At 45.1% G+C, this 15,592-nt stretch overlaps 2 protein-coding genes across 2 annotated transcripts; one reads left to right on the top strand and one right to left on the bottom strand.

Moving 5' to 3' along the window:
• Positions 1–6,282: 6,282 nt before the first annotated feature.
• On the bottom strand, positions 6,283–11,446 carry RXFP3 (relaxin/insulin like family peptide receptor 3). Its single transcript, XM_004937174.5, has one exon. The coding sequence runs from the start codon at positions 11,355–11,357 to the stop codon at positions 10,011–10,013; it is 1,347 nt and encodes a 448-aa protein (XP_004937231.2). The 5' UTR covers positions 11,358–11,446; the 3' UTR covers positions 6,283–10,010.
• On the top strand, positions 11,361–13,850 carry LOC124417551. The gene is made up of 4 exons (XM_046905874.1): positions 11,361–11,535; positions 12,087–12,384; positions 12,902–12,980; positions 13,776–13,850. Exons 1-4 carry the CDS (start codon positions 11,361–11,363, stop codon positions 13,848–13,850), a joined length of 627 nt encoding a protein of 208 aa, XP_046761830.1.
• The last annotated feature ends 1,742 nt before the right edge of the window (positions 13,851–15,592 follow it).

The raw sequence follows: 15,592 nt of genomic DNA, 5'->3' as shown, positions 1-15,592 counted from the left end.
GAAGTCTGGAGATGTATAGCTGGAAGATCACAGTATAAAGTCAGATGCATCCCAGCTAATTTATTTTATTTTATTTGTTTTCAATGATGTCTTATTTTGAGTTTTGTTTGTTTATTTATTTGTTCATCATTTTCATGCAAGAAAGACCTTCTTGAAATACAATTTGCAAGCTATGGGATTCCAGGGATTTTAAGGAGAGCTAAAACAATTCCTTTTTAAATAAGTGCTGATATTCCAACATAATACCTAATCCCAATAGCTAGGACTTTAAGAAATACTGATTGCTGTAACACTGACAGTAAAACAGTTGTTAAAGCTACGTTGTCTGTGAGAGAGAGATGACACCTTATCAAAGAATGTTGTTCCTTTCTGAGCAGTGTCTTTAAATTCCTTTTGTATTATTTGATTTTTTTGCACTCGAAATCCAAGATTTCAGTCTACATCTGAGACAGTGGCATGGAGTGCACCCTCAGCATGTTTGCTGATGACACCAAGCCATGTGGTGCAGTTGATACGACAGAAGGAAGGGATGCCATCCAAAGGGACTTGGACAGGACTGAGCCCATGTGAACCTAATGAGGTTCAACGTGGCCAAATGCAAAGTGTTGCATGACAGTTGGTGCAGTCCCAGAGATGAGTGTGGAGAGGGAGAAGAGCCCATTGAGAACAGCCCTGTGGAGAAGGACTTGGGCATCCTGATGAACAAAAACCAGGACATAAGCCAGCAGTGTGTGCTTGCAGCCCAGGAGGCCTACGGTATCTTGGGCCACATCAACAGAGGGATGGCAGCAGAGACAGGGAGGGAATTGTACTGTCCCAGCTGCAGTACTGCACCTGGGTCTGGGGTCCCCAGCACAAGGACATTGGAGCTGTTGGATCGGGTCCAGAGGAGGGTTGTGAAGATGGTCAGATGTTTAGAGTGCCTCTCTTATGAAGAAAGGCTGAGGGAGACGGGAGTGCTCAGACTGGAGAAGAGAAGGCTCCAGGAAAAAATCATTGCATCCTTCCAATACTTAAAGGTCGCTTTCAAGTAGGAAGGGATTGACTTTCTACACAGGCAGACAGTGACAGGACACAGGACACAGACACAGGACAAGAGGGAATGGTTTTAATTAAAAGAGGAGAGATACAGGTTAGATTTTAGGAAGAAACTCTTGGCTCAGAGGGCGGTGAGGCACTGACACTGCTGCCCAGAGAGCTGTGGTGCCCCATCCCTGGAGGTGCTCAAGGCCAGGTTGAATGGGGCCCTGGACAGCCATAGCTGGGGGCAACCAGCCCACGGCAGGCTATTGGAACTGGGTGGGCTAAAAGTTCCCTTCCAACCCAAGCCATCATACGATTCTATGATCTCTGAAAATGTATTCCCTGATCTTGAATTCAAACAAGGTACTTCCATTATTTATGGCTGGCTGCACAGGTTCAGCAATTATTTGATACCCCACCTACATCCTCAGAGCAGTAGGATTCCTGCTTCCTTCAGTTCATAAAGAGTACTCTACCATATATGTGTATCACTATCCATAAAAAAGGTACTGGAGCTCAGTAGGAAATGTCTTTTGATGAAATGAAAAGTACGTTATATTTTCTCTTCACCCTCTGAGCTGTTTCAGTGGAAGTAGAAAACAGTACAAACAGCTTTGAAGTCTAGGTGTTTATTACTATAAATGCATAACGTGAGTTTATTTGAAATATAGAAAGGGATTTTACTACAGAAAATGAAATTTTTAGAGGTTTTTCAGAATAAATGTCAAGTAATACAGATGTATATTTACTTTATTTTACTGGAACAAAGAAGTATTAGCAACAACTTACCATCATAGAACCCCACAGGATCACAACATGGTCGGGGTTGCTGACAGAGATCACTCAGTCCAGTGCTGCTGCTCAGTGCACAGTCAGATAAAATAGGCTGATCAAGAATGTGGTCAGTCATGTTCTGAGTACCTCCAAAGATGGAGACTCTGCACTCTTATTTACTGAATTCCTTTTTATGCCTATTGCCTGTTGTCCCTTCCCTGAATAACACTGAGAAGTCTGGGTTTGTCTTCTTTTCCTCCACCCCCTGGCCCCAGCAGGTATTTACACATATTGATAAGATCATCCTGAGTACACTCAGGTCCAGGCTAACCAGTCCCAGCTCTCTCAGCCTCTCCTTGCATGTCAGATACTCCACGTCCTCGGTCATCTTCATGGTCCCTCACTGAATTACCTCCAGTAAGTCTCTCTCTCTCTTGTACTGGGGAGCACAAAACTGGATACAGCACTTCTCATGTGGCTTCATCAGAGCTGAGCAGAGGGGGGATCATCCCCCCTGACCTGCTAGTGATGCTCTAACTAGAAAGCTGTTGGTTTTCTTTGCTGCAAGAGCACCTTGCTGACCCATATTCAACTTGTCCAACAAACAAGTTCTTTTCTGTCAGCCTGTTTCTCCACCACTCAGCCCCATCCTGACTGCTGTGTGTACACTGTCCATTTTCAGATGCAGGACTTTGCAGTTTCTTTGTTTGAAGTTATTGTCATCCCATTTCTTCAGCCTACTTAGGTTCCTATGAATGGTGGTGGCAAAATGTTCTGGTCTATCAGCCACTCCAACTTTTGAATGATTTGTTGGGATACATTCTGTTCCATGGTTAGATCATTAGTAATGTCTTGAACAGGATTGGTTGCAGTTTTGACCTCACATACCCTTCTGGTCACTGATCTCTAAGTGATCTTCATGCTGCTGATAGCAACTCTTTAGGCCCAGCAATTCAGCCAGTTTCAATCCAGCTCTCTTTCCACCTCACTTTCCACTTACCTAGTCCATACTTTATCAGCTGTTCTATGGAAGGTCATGGAGAAGAGAAGAGGTATCAAAAGACTGAAGGAAAGCCAAAGTTACTCCAGTCTTCAGAAAGGGCAAGAAGGAGAACCCAGGAAACCACAGGCCAGTCAGCCATCTATGGGAATGTGATGGAATCGCTTACTCTGGGTGTCGTGAAAAGAAGGTTATCAGGAGTAGTCCACATGGATTCACCAAGGGAAATCGTGCTTGATCAACCTAGTAGCCTTCTAGGATGTCCAAACTGAGTAAATGAGGGGTGAGTAGTGGATATTATGTACTTTGACTTCAGCAAAGTTTTTGCCATTTTTTGCCATAATATCCTCATAGGTAGGTTTTGGAAGTGTGGGATAGATGAGTGGATAGGGTAGTGGATTGAGAGCTACCTGACTGGAAGAGCTCAGAGTTGTGATCACTGGTACAGAGTCTACCTGGAGGCCTGTAACTGTTGTTTCCCAGGCGTAAGTATTGAGTCCAGTTTTGTTTAACATCTTCATCAGAGAGTGGAGGGCTACAAAAGTGATTAGGGACCTGGATCTTCACTTTTATGAGGACAGGATGAAAGACCTGAGACTATTCAACTTGGAACAGTCTGAGAAGGAACCTTACCAACTCTTATATGTATCTAAAGGGTAGGTATCAAGTAGATGAGTCAGGGTTTTTTTCAGTGGCACCCAGAAACACAAAAAGGAGCAGCAGAAAAAACTGGAAGACTGAAAGTTCCATATGAAGATGAAAAAGATCTTGATTTTGAAGGTGACAGAGCACTGGAACAGGCTGCTCAGAGATGTTGTGGAGTCTCCTTCTATTAAAATATTTTTATAAACCCTGCACGCTTTCCTGTGCAATGTTCTGTAGGAAACCTGCCTTAGCAAGTGTTAGACTTGATGATCTCCAGAAATCCACCCCAGCCCCTATGACTGATTTTATGAAATGGCACGTGAAAGAGCATCAAAAGCCTTATCGAGGTTGAGATAATCAACACCTGCTGATCTCCTCTCACCCACCAAACCAGTGGTATATTCACAGAGGATTATCAGGTGGATCAGATGTGATTTCCCTATCATTTTAACTCAGAACTAATTGTTGGTAGATATAAATTACTGGCAACTTTATTATCTCAGCTTCAGCCTTTGGCCTGAAAGGGAAATTGGAGGAATTTGATTTTCATTTTTTGTCTGAGCTGATCAGAAACTTTTTCATAAATGTAGTGAGGAGTTATTTTTCCACAGGATTTCAATTTCATTCAGCGTGAGGTTAGGATGACTTCTGAACAAAAATAGAAAGCTTAGTTGAACACTGGCACTAGAAGTCAATGTTGAGCAGTTAACTTTATCATTGTGCAATGAGTGTTGGCTTGAGCAAGGAACAACACAGATCCCACAGAGAAAAACTACCTTATTTTCACAGTAAATAGGTGAGTGAGGAAAACAGTTTCTATCTGAATGAACTACTTTATTTTGCTGTTTCCCAGCGTGGACATTCTGCTGTAGGTCACTTTAACTTTCTTTTAGCACTCCCTAGGAGTACAGGCCAAAGCTTGCATAATAAAACTAAAAATAAAACCTTTTCTGTCTCCAGTTAGTTTTTGTCTGTTTCCATTTTGGATTGTTTTTGTTATAGGTGTTTTTGTTGTTGTTTTGGCTTTTTGTTTGATTGGTTTTGTTTTAGAGGGGACTTTTTTTTTTCCCCTCAGTTTACTCCGGCATCTCATGAGTCTATGTTTTACAGTTAAGGTTTTTTGGAATGACTCTAAGGCTATGCACAAATAGAAGCTTGAGAAACCTGCACAGATGTGCAAGTTCATTTGGAGTTGAAAGTGCCTATTCTAAGAAGGAAAAGTCCCTGCAACTAGGGAAGATGTCTAGGGCATGTTAGTAGCTATGCTTTACCAAAGGAATTAGTTAACTGACTGCCAGCCCTTTCTTGTAGGCTTTGTCTCAACCTCTACTGCAGTGGCTGATGCCGAGGCTGCGTCTGGAAGAAGCCCTTATAGCTAAATAGTCATGTTAAAGAAAGGTATTTTCAATATCCTTCTTCTGTACACCTCAATCAGAATTTTCTTCTGAAGCAAGAGTGAAATAACCCTCACTGAAATTACAGATCCAGGCTGACAATCTGATGTCCTTGAGCTGCACTGCGTTTGCACTGATGACTGCCCAAGCTCATGTATACCCACTGGACCAAAGCTTTCTGTGTAGGCACTCAACTAAATAATAAAATTCTAAAGAAAGAGTCAGTGAATGGAAATGAATGGGTTTTCATAGAATCATAGAATGACCTGGGTTGAAAAGGACCATAATGATCATCTAGTTTCAACCCCCTCCTATGTGTGCGGTTGCCAACTACCAGACCAGGCTGTCCAGAGCCACATCCAGCCTGGCCTTGAATACCACCAGGGATGGGGCATCCACAACCTCCTTGGGCAACCTGTTCCAGTGCATCACCACCCTCTGAGTGAAAAACTTCTTCCCAATATCCAACCTAAATCTCCCCTGTCCCAGTTTAAAACCATTCCCCCTTGTCCTACCACTATCCACCCTCATAAACAGCCATTCCCCTTCCTGTTTATATGCTCCCTTCAAGTACTGGAAGGCCGCAATGAGGTATCCCCACAATGAGCCTGCTCTTTTCCAAGCTAAACAAGCCCAGTTCCCTCAACCTTTCCTCACAGGAGAGGTGCTCCAGCCCTCTGATCATCTTAGTGGCCTTCCTCTGGACCCGCTCGAAGAACTCCACATCCTTCCTGTGCTGGGGGCCCCAGGTGCCCCAGGCCTGGATGCAGTACTCCAGATGGAGCCTCACAAGAGCTGAGTAGAGGGGCACAATCATTTCCCTCTCCCTGCTGGCCACCCCTTTTTTTAATGCAGCCCAGAACAGAGTTGGCCTTCCGGGCTGCAAGTGCACACTGCTGGCTCACGTCTATCTCCTCATCTACCAGGACCCCCAAGTCCTTCTCCGCAGGGCTGCTCTCAAGGAGATCTTCCCCCAGTTTGTATAAATACCTGGGATTGCCCTGACCCGTATGCAGCACCCTGCACTCGGCCTTATTGAATGTCATTATGTTTTCATGGGCCCACTTCTCCAGCCTGTCCAGGTCCCTCTGGATGGCTTCATGTTTTAAACTGCTAAAGTTAGGGCAAAAATAATTCAAAGGGAAAGTGACATAATATTTATACTGAAGAGGCATTTCAAAGGGAGACCTGGAAATTCATTTTGAGGTTGTTAACATTTTAAGAGCTCGGTTCATTACATGCGGGAGCTAGGAGAGTGGATATTTAAGTCTTTAAGCGACCGAAGTCGGTATCTGATCAGAGTATCTGGGCTCTTCAGGATCTTGCAGGCTGTCGCTAGGTGTCAGTCTGCACCTTTGGGTTCCTATCGTTCCTTAGCAACATGCTCCTCTCCACCAGCATCCCGAGGGGAATCTCTAATAGGACAAGATGCATCGCAAAAACCTCTTAAAGAACTCTTTTTTGTTTATTTCAGCTGCGTTTATTTCAGTCCACGAAATTCTGATTGTTACAAATGAAAACACAAACATTTGGAAGGAACAAGAGTGTTCTTGAAGAGTGTTGTATTTACTGCTTACTTAGGACAACTCACTATACCATACAGTCACAAAGCTGGAGCTACAAAGAACTTCTGCTGTGGTCACATTTCCAGCACTGTGTGCACATCAAGCATTTAAAGCATGCAGGTTGGCACCACTGCCTGCACAACAGAGCCCAGATTTCATGTTCAGATAGTTACAATTCACAACACATGAGGAACAAAACCACTCTGCTTGTGCGTGCTGGCCAACTATGTAGCTGGAACTGCAGGTCAGGAACAAACCAACATTTGACCAGTTGTGGGCAGGTTGTGTCTCTTTCAAATACCATATGTGTGACTTAGACCTAGTGGCTTAAAAGACAGGTGACCTTCAAAGAAATAGTCAGGTCCCTCTCATCACACCCAGAACACTTTCTTATTTGAGTGATATCCCATACAAAAGAGTTTTGTATCTTCAGTGGTCAGACATCTGAGACTTTCTCTGATCACCAAATCTTGCTAGGATTCTGTACTAACCGTGGGTTGTCCTGAACTATGTGCTATTTTGCTGCCATAAAACTGTGTGTACACTGACATCCACAAAAACACGAGTTTTGTCATGCTGATCACCACAGAGGATTTCTTTTAAGCAATTCACCACCTACTGAAATTCAAAGCTATGCTTTAGATATTTTGATAGCTTTCTATGCAGTTCACGAGATCATTAAAGCATCTGAGAACAGCAACTACAGATGCAGCAAGCCACACAGGAAGCTACGTTGTTCAATAGCAAACACCAAGAAAATGATGTGGCTTCAAGGTCCAATTCTCCACTTCACTCAGGTACTTGCTCCTGTCTTACAGAAGTATGTTCAGGCCCATCTGAACTCTGGATTAAGGTGTTCATGGCATTCTTTTCCTCACACAACACTGTTACTATCTGCTAGCACAAGTATTAGGGCTTTCTCCCTAGAATGTACATAACCCAACTGCATTTCTTACAAACCTATTGACACATTAGACTACTGGATTTGTAGGACCAGAAAGCTCTCAGTCTGCAGAAGCCACCTCATCATGTACAGCACTGAAACATTAACTGAGCCAGGACCTGGAAGCAAGGACAAGCATGCAATCAGTCAGCTAGTTAGTCATTATCCTTGAGAAGGTGAAACCTAGAATTCAGGCCTGGATCCAATTTCCCTTCCGTTTTTATTTCTACAAGAGAAAAAAAAACTTCCTCTCTAGGGCTCATGCCCTTGCCATTATGCTGCAAAGTGTCAGTCAGTGGTTTGCATTCCCTTTCTGACCCTGTAACAGTGGGCATCTCATGCAACAGGAAACTTTCAAGCCAGAGGATTCAAGCATGTCCAGAGAGAAGCCCAGGGTTTCACTCATTCCCAGGAATATGAAAGGTGGAAAGCAGCATTTCCTATACTGTGGACAAGAGCTCTACCCACTAATGCAGTTCTCAAAAAGGCAAGGGGAAAGAGCATAATCTGCACATGCATTAAAGACAGGATAGGAGAAATACATCTAGACTAAGGGACAGGGAGAATCAGTTAAGCTTACATCCCCTCTTCACTTTGTGTGGCCTGGTAAAGGGTGTTCTGTGTCAGGGTGCAGAACTGCCTCCATGGCTTATGGTGCACACAGCAGCCAGTCCTGAGTGCAGGATCCCCATGAAACATAAACAATGCTACAAACTTAAGTAGATTCAGGCATGCTCAGAAGTAGACTTTAGGCACAAAAAATTTTCCAGTTAAATTTTAAGTACCTACAGACTTCAACTGGCATCCAAGTCAGCATTTAGGAACTTAGAGCGATTCTTGTACAGTACTTAAATGCTCCAGATCTTCTGCAGATATCTATCTTTTTGTTTGTTTGTATTTTTTTCCAGAGTTTTTGCATCTTTGTAGATACATTCATCAGCTGCCAGCTTGCTTCTGCTGTTCTCCAGGCTCCTTCCAAATCTCAGCATCTTCCCCACTAGAAGCAACCAAGGCTTCAGCAAAAGTCTCTGCTGACTTGAATTAAAGTACAGTGTCTCGTTGCAAGAAGCAGAACCAGCTGCTTCAAGAACAAACTGGAATTTTACAACAGGAGTTACTGACACTTACAGCAAACCTAAAGGATTCTGCAAGGCATAACTGCTACTAAAGGCATTGCACTTTTCTCCAAACAGAAATAGTGAGTTTGCTCTGTATCTGTGCTTAGAGGTGACAAACAACCCTCTGTAGAAATGCTTCCCCCCTCACAGAGTCAAGTACACATTGGAGTTACACCACAGGGGAGGAAGGTGGAAACAGAGAGGGTTGTTTTTTTCTTTAATATTGTGTTCATATATTCAACCCATTTGCAGTTTTGGATATTAATCAACACCAAAAAAAAAAACCTAAAAACAATAAAAACAATTATGTTCTCCGTCCTCTAAAAAGGAGCAAAACAAAACAACTTTGACCTTTCCTTTTAAAATCTTTCACCATACTAAAAATAAAATAAAGATAGAAAATATACGACCTTAACATAAGAAGTTTCACAGCTTGGAATTGTACTTTTTTTTTCATGCCTTTACAAGTTCATTTCAGATCAATCCCAAATTATTCCCCAGCTGTTTCTTTGGAGCACCAGATGGGACAGGAAGTCTCTGCCCTTCTCTGGGGTGCTGAACTGCAGCTTCTTGGGCTTCTCACAGCTTAGGATTTGAGATTGAGTTAACTGAAACTCTGACAAATATCAGTGCAGATCCTTTACAAACACAAAACTATATAGTTGGTTTTAGCTGAAATAAGAAGTATCCTGGAGCAAACAGTTTGAAGTAGATATAATCTCATTTTTTTCCCCTTTTTCTCCTTTATTTACAATTGTGCTGATCTCCTGGAATGAACTGCCCAACAGTCTGAGGTACAGAGCAGAACCTGCAGTTTCCATGTGCCTGGACAGACTTCTGCCTCAGAACTGGGGGCTGTGGGTTTCCCACTTCAGCAGGGCTGGGGAGCACAATGCTAGGAGGTGGTAGGGTGCAACTCTCCTCCCTTCAAACCCAACCAAAGGATCCCCTCTTTGTGAAGCTGCAAGTCCTGTCCCAGGCTTTCTCCTTGGCTGTCCAGGATCTGTTTTCCTGCTCCGTATGCTGGTAGCAGCAGAAGGGATGAGGAAGCTGGAAAAGCAGATCCTGCAAGGATCCAGAGATGAGCACAGTGCTCTTTGTCCCCCCCTTGTTGGTCCCTGGGAAGGGAGAGAAGAGCTGAGCCTGAACAAGCAGGAGCCCTGTACCTGCTTGTCCTGGCCCCTTCATGCTCATGCCAAGATGCTGTGGGAAATGTCTTGCTTCACCCCAACCAGCCTCACCCTTGCTGGCTGAGCCCACAGCTGGAGCTCCAGCAGAAGCCAGGACAGGAGCAAGTACTGGAAAGCATCTCTCAGAAACCCCCTGATCCCTAGCACACCACAGTGTTCCTTCCTCCTCTTGTTCTCCATTCTGGGGCACACTTTCAAGATAATTTTCATCACACAGCTTCCAAGAGCAGACAACTCCAGAAGAGCTTCTCCCACCCTCATTCACCCATCTCACCTCCCCTTGTTCGTAACAGGCATTCAATGTCCCAGGGCCACATCCTGCACAGAACCCCCTCCCAGTCCCACCCCCACAGCCATCTCAGTAGTGTTGCTCCCCGGAGGCAGTAGGCAGCATGTCACATCGGCTGCTGTACACCACCACCCCAGGTGGGTAGTAAGCCAGCTCTGGCTGGACAGCTGCAGCTGCAGCTGCAGGTGCAGGAGGTGCAACAGGGTGGACAGGCACCAAGGCGTGCAGGGCTTGCTCTTCCTGCTCTGGCTTGGTGGTGTCGGTGAAAGGACGCATGGTGGTGAGAGAAGGAGAGGTGATCCTCCAGAGGAGGCTCTTCAGCGCCTTGCGGAACTCCCTGCGCATCAGGCAGTAGAGGATGGGGTTGAGGCAGCTGTTGGAGTGTGCCAGGCACACGCTGATGGGGAAGAGGTACACCTGGGAGAGGAAATACTCAGCACTGAAGTGTACCACATTGAGCTTGATGAGGATACCCCACGTTGTGAGTGCTTGGTTGGGCAGCCAGCACAAGAAGAATGACAACACCACGATGGACACTGACTTAGTCACTTTAGAGCGGCGCTTGGTGCTGGGACCACTGCAGGTGCTGCCAACATGCTTCTCACTGATGAAGCGCACCAGGAGCAAGTAGCAGAGGCTGATGATGGCCAGAGGCAGCACGAAGCCCAGCAGCACTTTTTGGGTTTGGTACAGACCCAGCCAGAACTGTGCATTGCTGCCTTGGCCCTCAGGGAACTTGACAAGGCAGAGGACATCATCAAAGACGGTGGCAGTGGTGGAGAAAATAGCTTGGGGCAGAGAAGCCACGATTGCCAACAGCCAGATGAGCGCACAAAGCCACTTGGTGGAGCAGCAGCCTCCCAGTGGGTCACCTCGCCCCTGGTTCTTCAAGGCTGAAGCCACAGAGCGATATCGAGCTACACTCATGGCAGTGAGGAAGAAGACACTGGCATACATGTTCATGGCTGTCACATAGGAGACAATCTTACACATAGCTTTGCCGAAGAGCCAGTTGAAATCCAGTGCATTCTCCACAGCCCAGAAGGGTAAGGTCAGCACAAACTGAAAGTCAGTCACTGCCAGGCTGGTCACAAAGAGGTTGATAGAGGACTTCCTCCAGCCTTGCTTGCTTTTCATCAGGTAGAGCACCAGCAGGTTGCCCACCAGTCCCAGGGCACACACCACGGAATACACCAGGGAGATGACAATTCGCAGCACGTCGGAGCTGTCTCCTTGCATCCCATCGGCTCGCTCCAAGTTGAGGTTCTTGAAGAGCTGCAGGAAGGACACGTTGCTCTTGTTACCCATCTGGCTGTCCTCCAGCAAACCCAGCGGTGTGTCCCAGGGTTCCTGATCCGCTCCCTCTTTCATGCCAGTGGCTGCCGAGCAGGAGCCGCTCTCGCAGAGCTCATCCATCCCATGCTCGGGGGGGAGGCGGAAGCTCCGCTTCCTCCAGCGCCGGTGCGCGAACCGTCGGAGCACGACGGGCAGCGGCTGTGCCGCTCGGTGGGGCGGTGCGGCGGCTACGCTTATATCCGCCCTCGCGGGGCCGGGGCATGCGCGGCGGCGGCGGCGGAGCTCTCCCGGGTGCTGAGTGCTGCGGCCGCGCCCCCGTATCAACCCCTCCTGCTCTCTGTTCCAATCCTGGCCAGGCAGAGGTGGTCGCACGGCTCCAGCTCTTGTTTTTTAGGGAGTTCCTTCCGTTCCGCTGTCCCGCGCTGAGACGGCCGTGGAGTCGGGAGTGCGCGTCGGCAGCTACTCATGGCAAAGCGATGCTCAGCCTCCTCTCCCTCCGTCTCCTAAAAAAAAAAAAAAAAAAAATAGAGTCTGGCCGGTGTTTTACGTTCCGGAGAGCAGCCCTGTCTTTCTACAGCCGTCCGCGGAGCTTTGCTTGGCAGCTCCCTTCCGTCCGAGGAAATTCTGCATACAGCGCAGGGACACACAATTCACAGAGCCACGGGACGTTCCGAGGTGGAAGGGACGCACAGGGATGACTGAGTCCAACCCCTAGCTCCACACAGCACCACCCAAAAAGCGAACCTTATGTCTGAAAGCGGTGTCCAAACAGCCCTTCAGTTCCGTCAGCCCGGGGCTGTGCCCACTGCACTGGGCAGCCTGTTCCATTCCCACCTCCCTCTGGGGCAGAATCTTTTCCTAACCATCCCCGACCCGCCCCCGACGCCGTTCCGTGCCGTTCGCTCGAGTCTTTCCAGCACTTTTCCAGCTCTGGGGGAATCACAGAGCAGCTATCGCTGCTCTTAGCGGAGCCCCGACTAGGGGCTGAGTCCGCACTGTCAGCAGCTCCGGCAGCCGCCCGCCCGCAGGGGGCCCCGGCGCACCGGCGGCGGCTGTGCCCGGTCCCGGAGCTCGGAGGCTTCGGGACCCCCCTCTGCGCGGCACCGCGCCTGGAGGCGGCTCCCCGCAGCAGAATGGAAAGCAACAGGTGAGGAGTGGAATCCGGGCTTTCCTCTTCCTCTTCCCATGTTAAACGGAGAAAAATTAGTGTACGTTTTGAAAAGGAAATAGATCTTACACACAGTTCGTATACACACACATCTATAAAGATTTACCAGGTGAACTCCTTCTCTGTAGTCTCAACGGAGATTTATCTTACTGAAATTCTGGCAAAGATAACTAATGTGTGTGTGCCACTTGTTGCAAGTGGTCCACTTTTCACTCTGTTTTACATCTGTGGTGAACTTGTGAAAGTATCAGCCTGTTAATGGAAATGCTGACAGAGAATGTGAGTAATCTTGAAGTACTATGCATCAACTGTATTGCACATAACGAAGGAATAACTTAGTGGAATTAGCTCTGTAATTAACTGTAATGCTCTGGGGAGGTTTAGCCTCTAGATCGCTTGCTATGCTAAATACGTCGGTACTGGAATGAAAAAAATGACAGCAAGAAGTGGAGAGAAACCATAGCTGAAAATACATTGCTTTTTGTCATCCACACAGAAAAAGCTACAGAGTGAGAACGGAGGTACCTGATGAGAATATTGATACTGGATTTTGGGCTCAGGAATGCGAGTGCAAGGTACTTGCCCAGGTCTTCTGCTCACATTCTGACCACCAGACAGATTTCTCTGTAGCTTCAAATGGTTTGTCTTTTTCTTTCATCATTCTTTACCAAAGAGGAGTTTTAAAGGCAGTTAAAGGAACTTGATACAGTTAGGTGAATAGTCAAAGAAATATTCACTGAATAATTCATTTGTCACATCATCAGGACATGTCTGTAGCTGGAAGATGTATAAAATGTCATCTGATCTTTTGAAGAAGTGTTGCAAAATTCACCATTCACATTATCTGATGTTTTTTATTTTGGGGAAAGCTACCTTCTACTTGCTCCATGTCAGTGCAGTAATGTTGCCAAGACTTGTCACCAGCACACGACTTTCTAGAGTCTTCCCTCTATCAAACTGTTGGTGCAACTGGTTTTACTGAATCTATCTTTCTGAAAACCCTAACAAACTTGTTGGGCTTCCAAGGAGTATTCTGATGACTGCAGTAAAAGTGGCTGATCTGCTTACTTCTGAACTCTCAGATAGTTTAGATCTTTGCGTGAGGCTTTTGGCATTTGTATGACTGCGCTGAAGTAACCCCTGGGCTATCTCCACTTGTTTTCAGGTAGCATCAATCCACACAGCAAATGTAGAAGGCTGTCATCAGAGAGTTGCAGTGGCAACTGCTCCTTGGGTTCAACTCTATTGTGCCAGGGTGAATGTGACACAGTGTAAATGTGCCCCTGTAACTGCCTCTAAAACAACCTTCAGGAGTGTTTTAGATAAATATGCCACATAAACATTTGCTGAAAATGGTGATTTTCTTACAGTATACCCTGAAAGATCTATACAATTTTTTTCACTTGCTTGACAAACCTCTTCCAAAAATGAAGGATTGGCTATGACTACAGCAGCGTCTGAACCGGCTGTATGCAATTCTGGAGTGTCTTGGCAGAGGGAGGTGGGGCTTTGTTTTCAGAATGAAAGTTTGTTGTTTTTGTTTGCTTGCTTCCTTGTTTGTAGCCGAAAGTATATTTTTGTATTATTGAACGTATAATTATTTCAACTACAGAAACATCATAAGTGGGACTGTTTCTCAGGGCACTGTTGAGGCAGCAAAATAGGTTTGTTTGTTTGTTTGTTTGTTTGTTTGTTTTCTATTCTACATTCCAAAGGAAAGACCAGTAGTATGGTCTTTCCTTTGTAAGTAGTAGTACTAAAGGCCTTAAATGCGTTTCATTAAAAAGGGTTCTTCATGCATTACTTAGACTGACTTGACACTATTCTTAAGTGTTGCATTCTTTCCATAGGATTCTGTTCTGTTTCTTTTAACAGCATTTTCTTTTTGCTGATATATATATATATATGTATATATTTGTGAGGGAGGCAGAAACAGAAATAGGAAAAATGAAAGAATATTTAACATTTATTTATTTTTGTCCTTTCTAATTTCTAGAACCTATATAGTCTCCTCTTGGCCTTTTATGAGATCGTGGCTGAGCTCTCATTCTTTTGACTACTCTCAGATAGTCAACTGTTACATTTAGAACTGCATTTTATGGCTTTACTATCCTTGTCCTGATGATGAATATTTGGTACAGTTTGGTGTGTATCCTCCACAGGAAGGCACTTGTGGCAACGTGAGAGATAAACAAACTTTTCTTTACAAAACCCCAGTTAGATAACACAGTCATTTTATCCGAAGGAAAACATCACTGGTAGGCTTCATGGAATGTGGTACACTCTCCAGAAAATACTGCTTGAATGTAGATATACATTTTAGTGATCTTTGTGGGTCCCTTCATATTTGAGGTTTTTATGATTTTTTTTTTCCGTGTCATCTCCTCATTTAATTTCTATGCACGTTGCTAAGAACTCATTCCCATAGCACTAATTAAAAAGAAAAAGATGTTAATTTCAAAATGACCTACTGCCCCGCAATTTTGCTTTAAATCGTTAATATAGACAGTAAGATCAAATGTGCTTTTAAATGCACATGAACAAAGTGATCATTTTGAAAATTATCTACCCAACTACAAATAATCCAAATTTGAACACTGGAATTGAATGTAAATACCCCCTCCCCCCAAATTCTTTTAATGCAACCACTTACTGCTTTAGAGTTTGTTTCATTCTATCACTAGAATCTGCTCACAGACATACCGTAAGTGGAATGTAAGCAAATATTTTTTGCATGAGTAACTAACTTAAGAAATTCCAGAAATATTTAGAGTAGAACTGAAATGGAAAGTGGGAGATCCAACATGGTCTCTATTCCAGCTACCAGAAATCAGCCATGTTAGGAGACTGCATCTCTAAAGGAGAAAGAGGGGAAAAGATTATTTTTTAAAAATGTGATCACTTACTCCCATCTAAATTTGTCTCTGAAAAGAGCCAGCAGATGCACAGATGCACTCAGCATACTCTCCCAGCCCTTGGGATTTGGAGACATTCCCTCAAAGTTTGCTTCCCTGCTAATGCTTTCTTGCTTTAACATGGCGCACCACAACACATGTAATGTATCTCCTTAACATTTCTAGTCCAAGCAGATTCTTAAGATGCCTGTATAGTTAACAGGCAGTCATGCCCAGATGATGTTTCACCTTGTGCGAGACAGATAAGGATGTACCTTCCCCCAGAGGCATCC

This window comes from Gallus gallus, chromosome Z, assembly GCF_016699485.2.
Source record: "Gallus gallus isolate bGalGal1 chromosome Z, bGalGal1.mat.broiler.GRCg7b, whole genome shotgun sequence".
NCBI classification, from domain to species: domain Eukaryota; kingdom Metazoa; phylum Chordata; class Aves; order Galliformes; family Phasianidae; genus Gallus; species Gallus gallus.
The sequence above is the reverse complement of the archived record's forward strand: the minus strand, read 5'-3'. Positions and strand labels throughout refer to the sequence as shown.

Bases quoted from the DNA above. Each gene is read 5' to 3' on its own strand.
- RXFP3 (XM_004937174.5), bottom strand. From the start codon at position 11,357: ATGGATGAGCTCTGCGAGAGCGGCTCCTGCTCGGCAGCCACTGGCATG.
- LOC124417551 (XM_046905874.1), top strand. From the start codon at position 11,361: ATGCTCGGGGGGGAGGCGGAAGCTCCGCTTCCTCCAGCGCCGGTGCGC. The intron at 11,536-12,086 runs GTGCTGCGGCCG...CCTCTGGGGCAG, and splicing joins GGAGCTCTCCCGGGTGCTGA to AATCTTTTCCTAACCATCCC. The intron at 12,981-13,775 runs GTACTTGCCCAG...ATTTTCTTACAG, and splicing joins CTCAGGAATGCGAGTGCAAG to TATACCCTGAAAGATCTATA.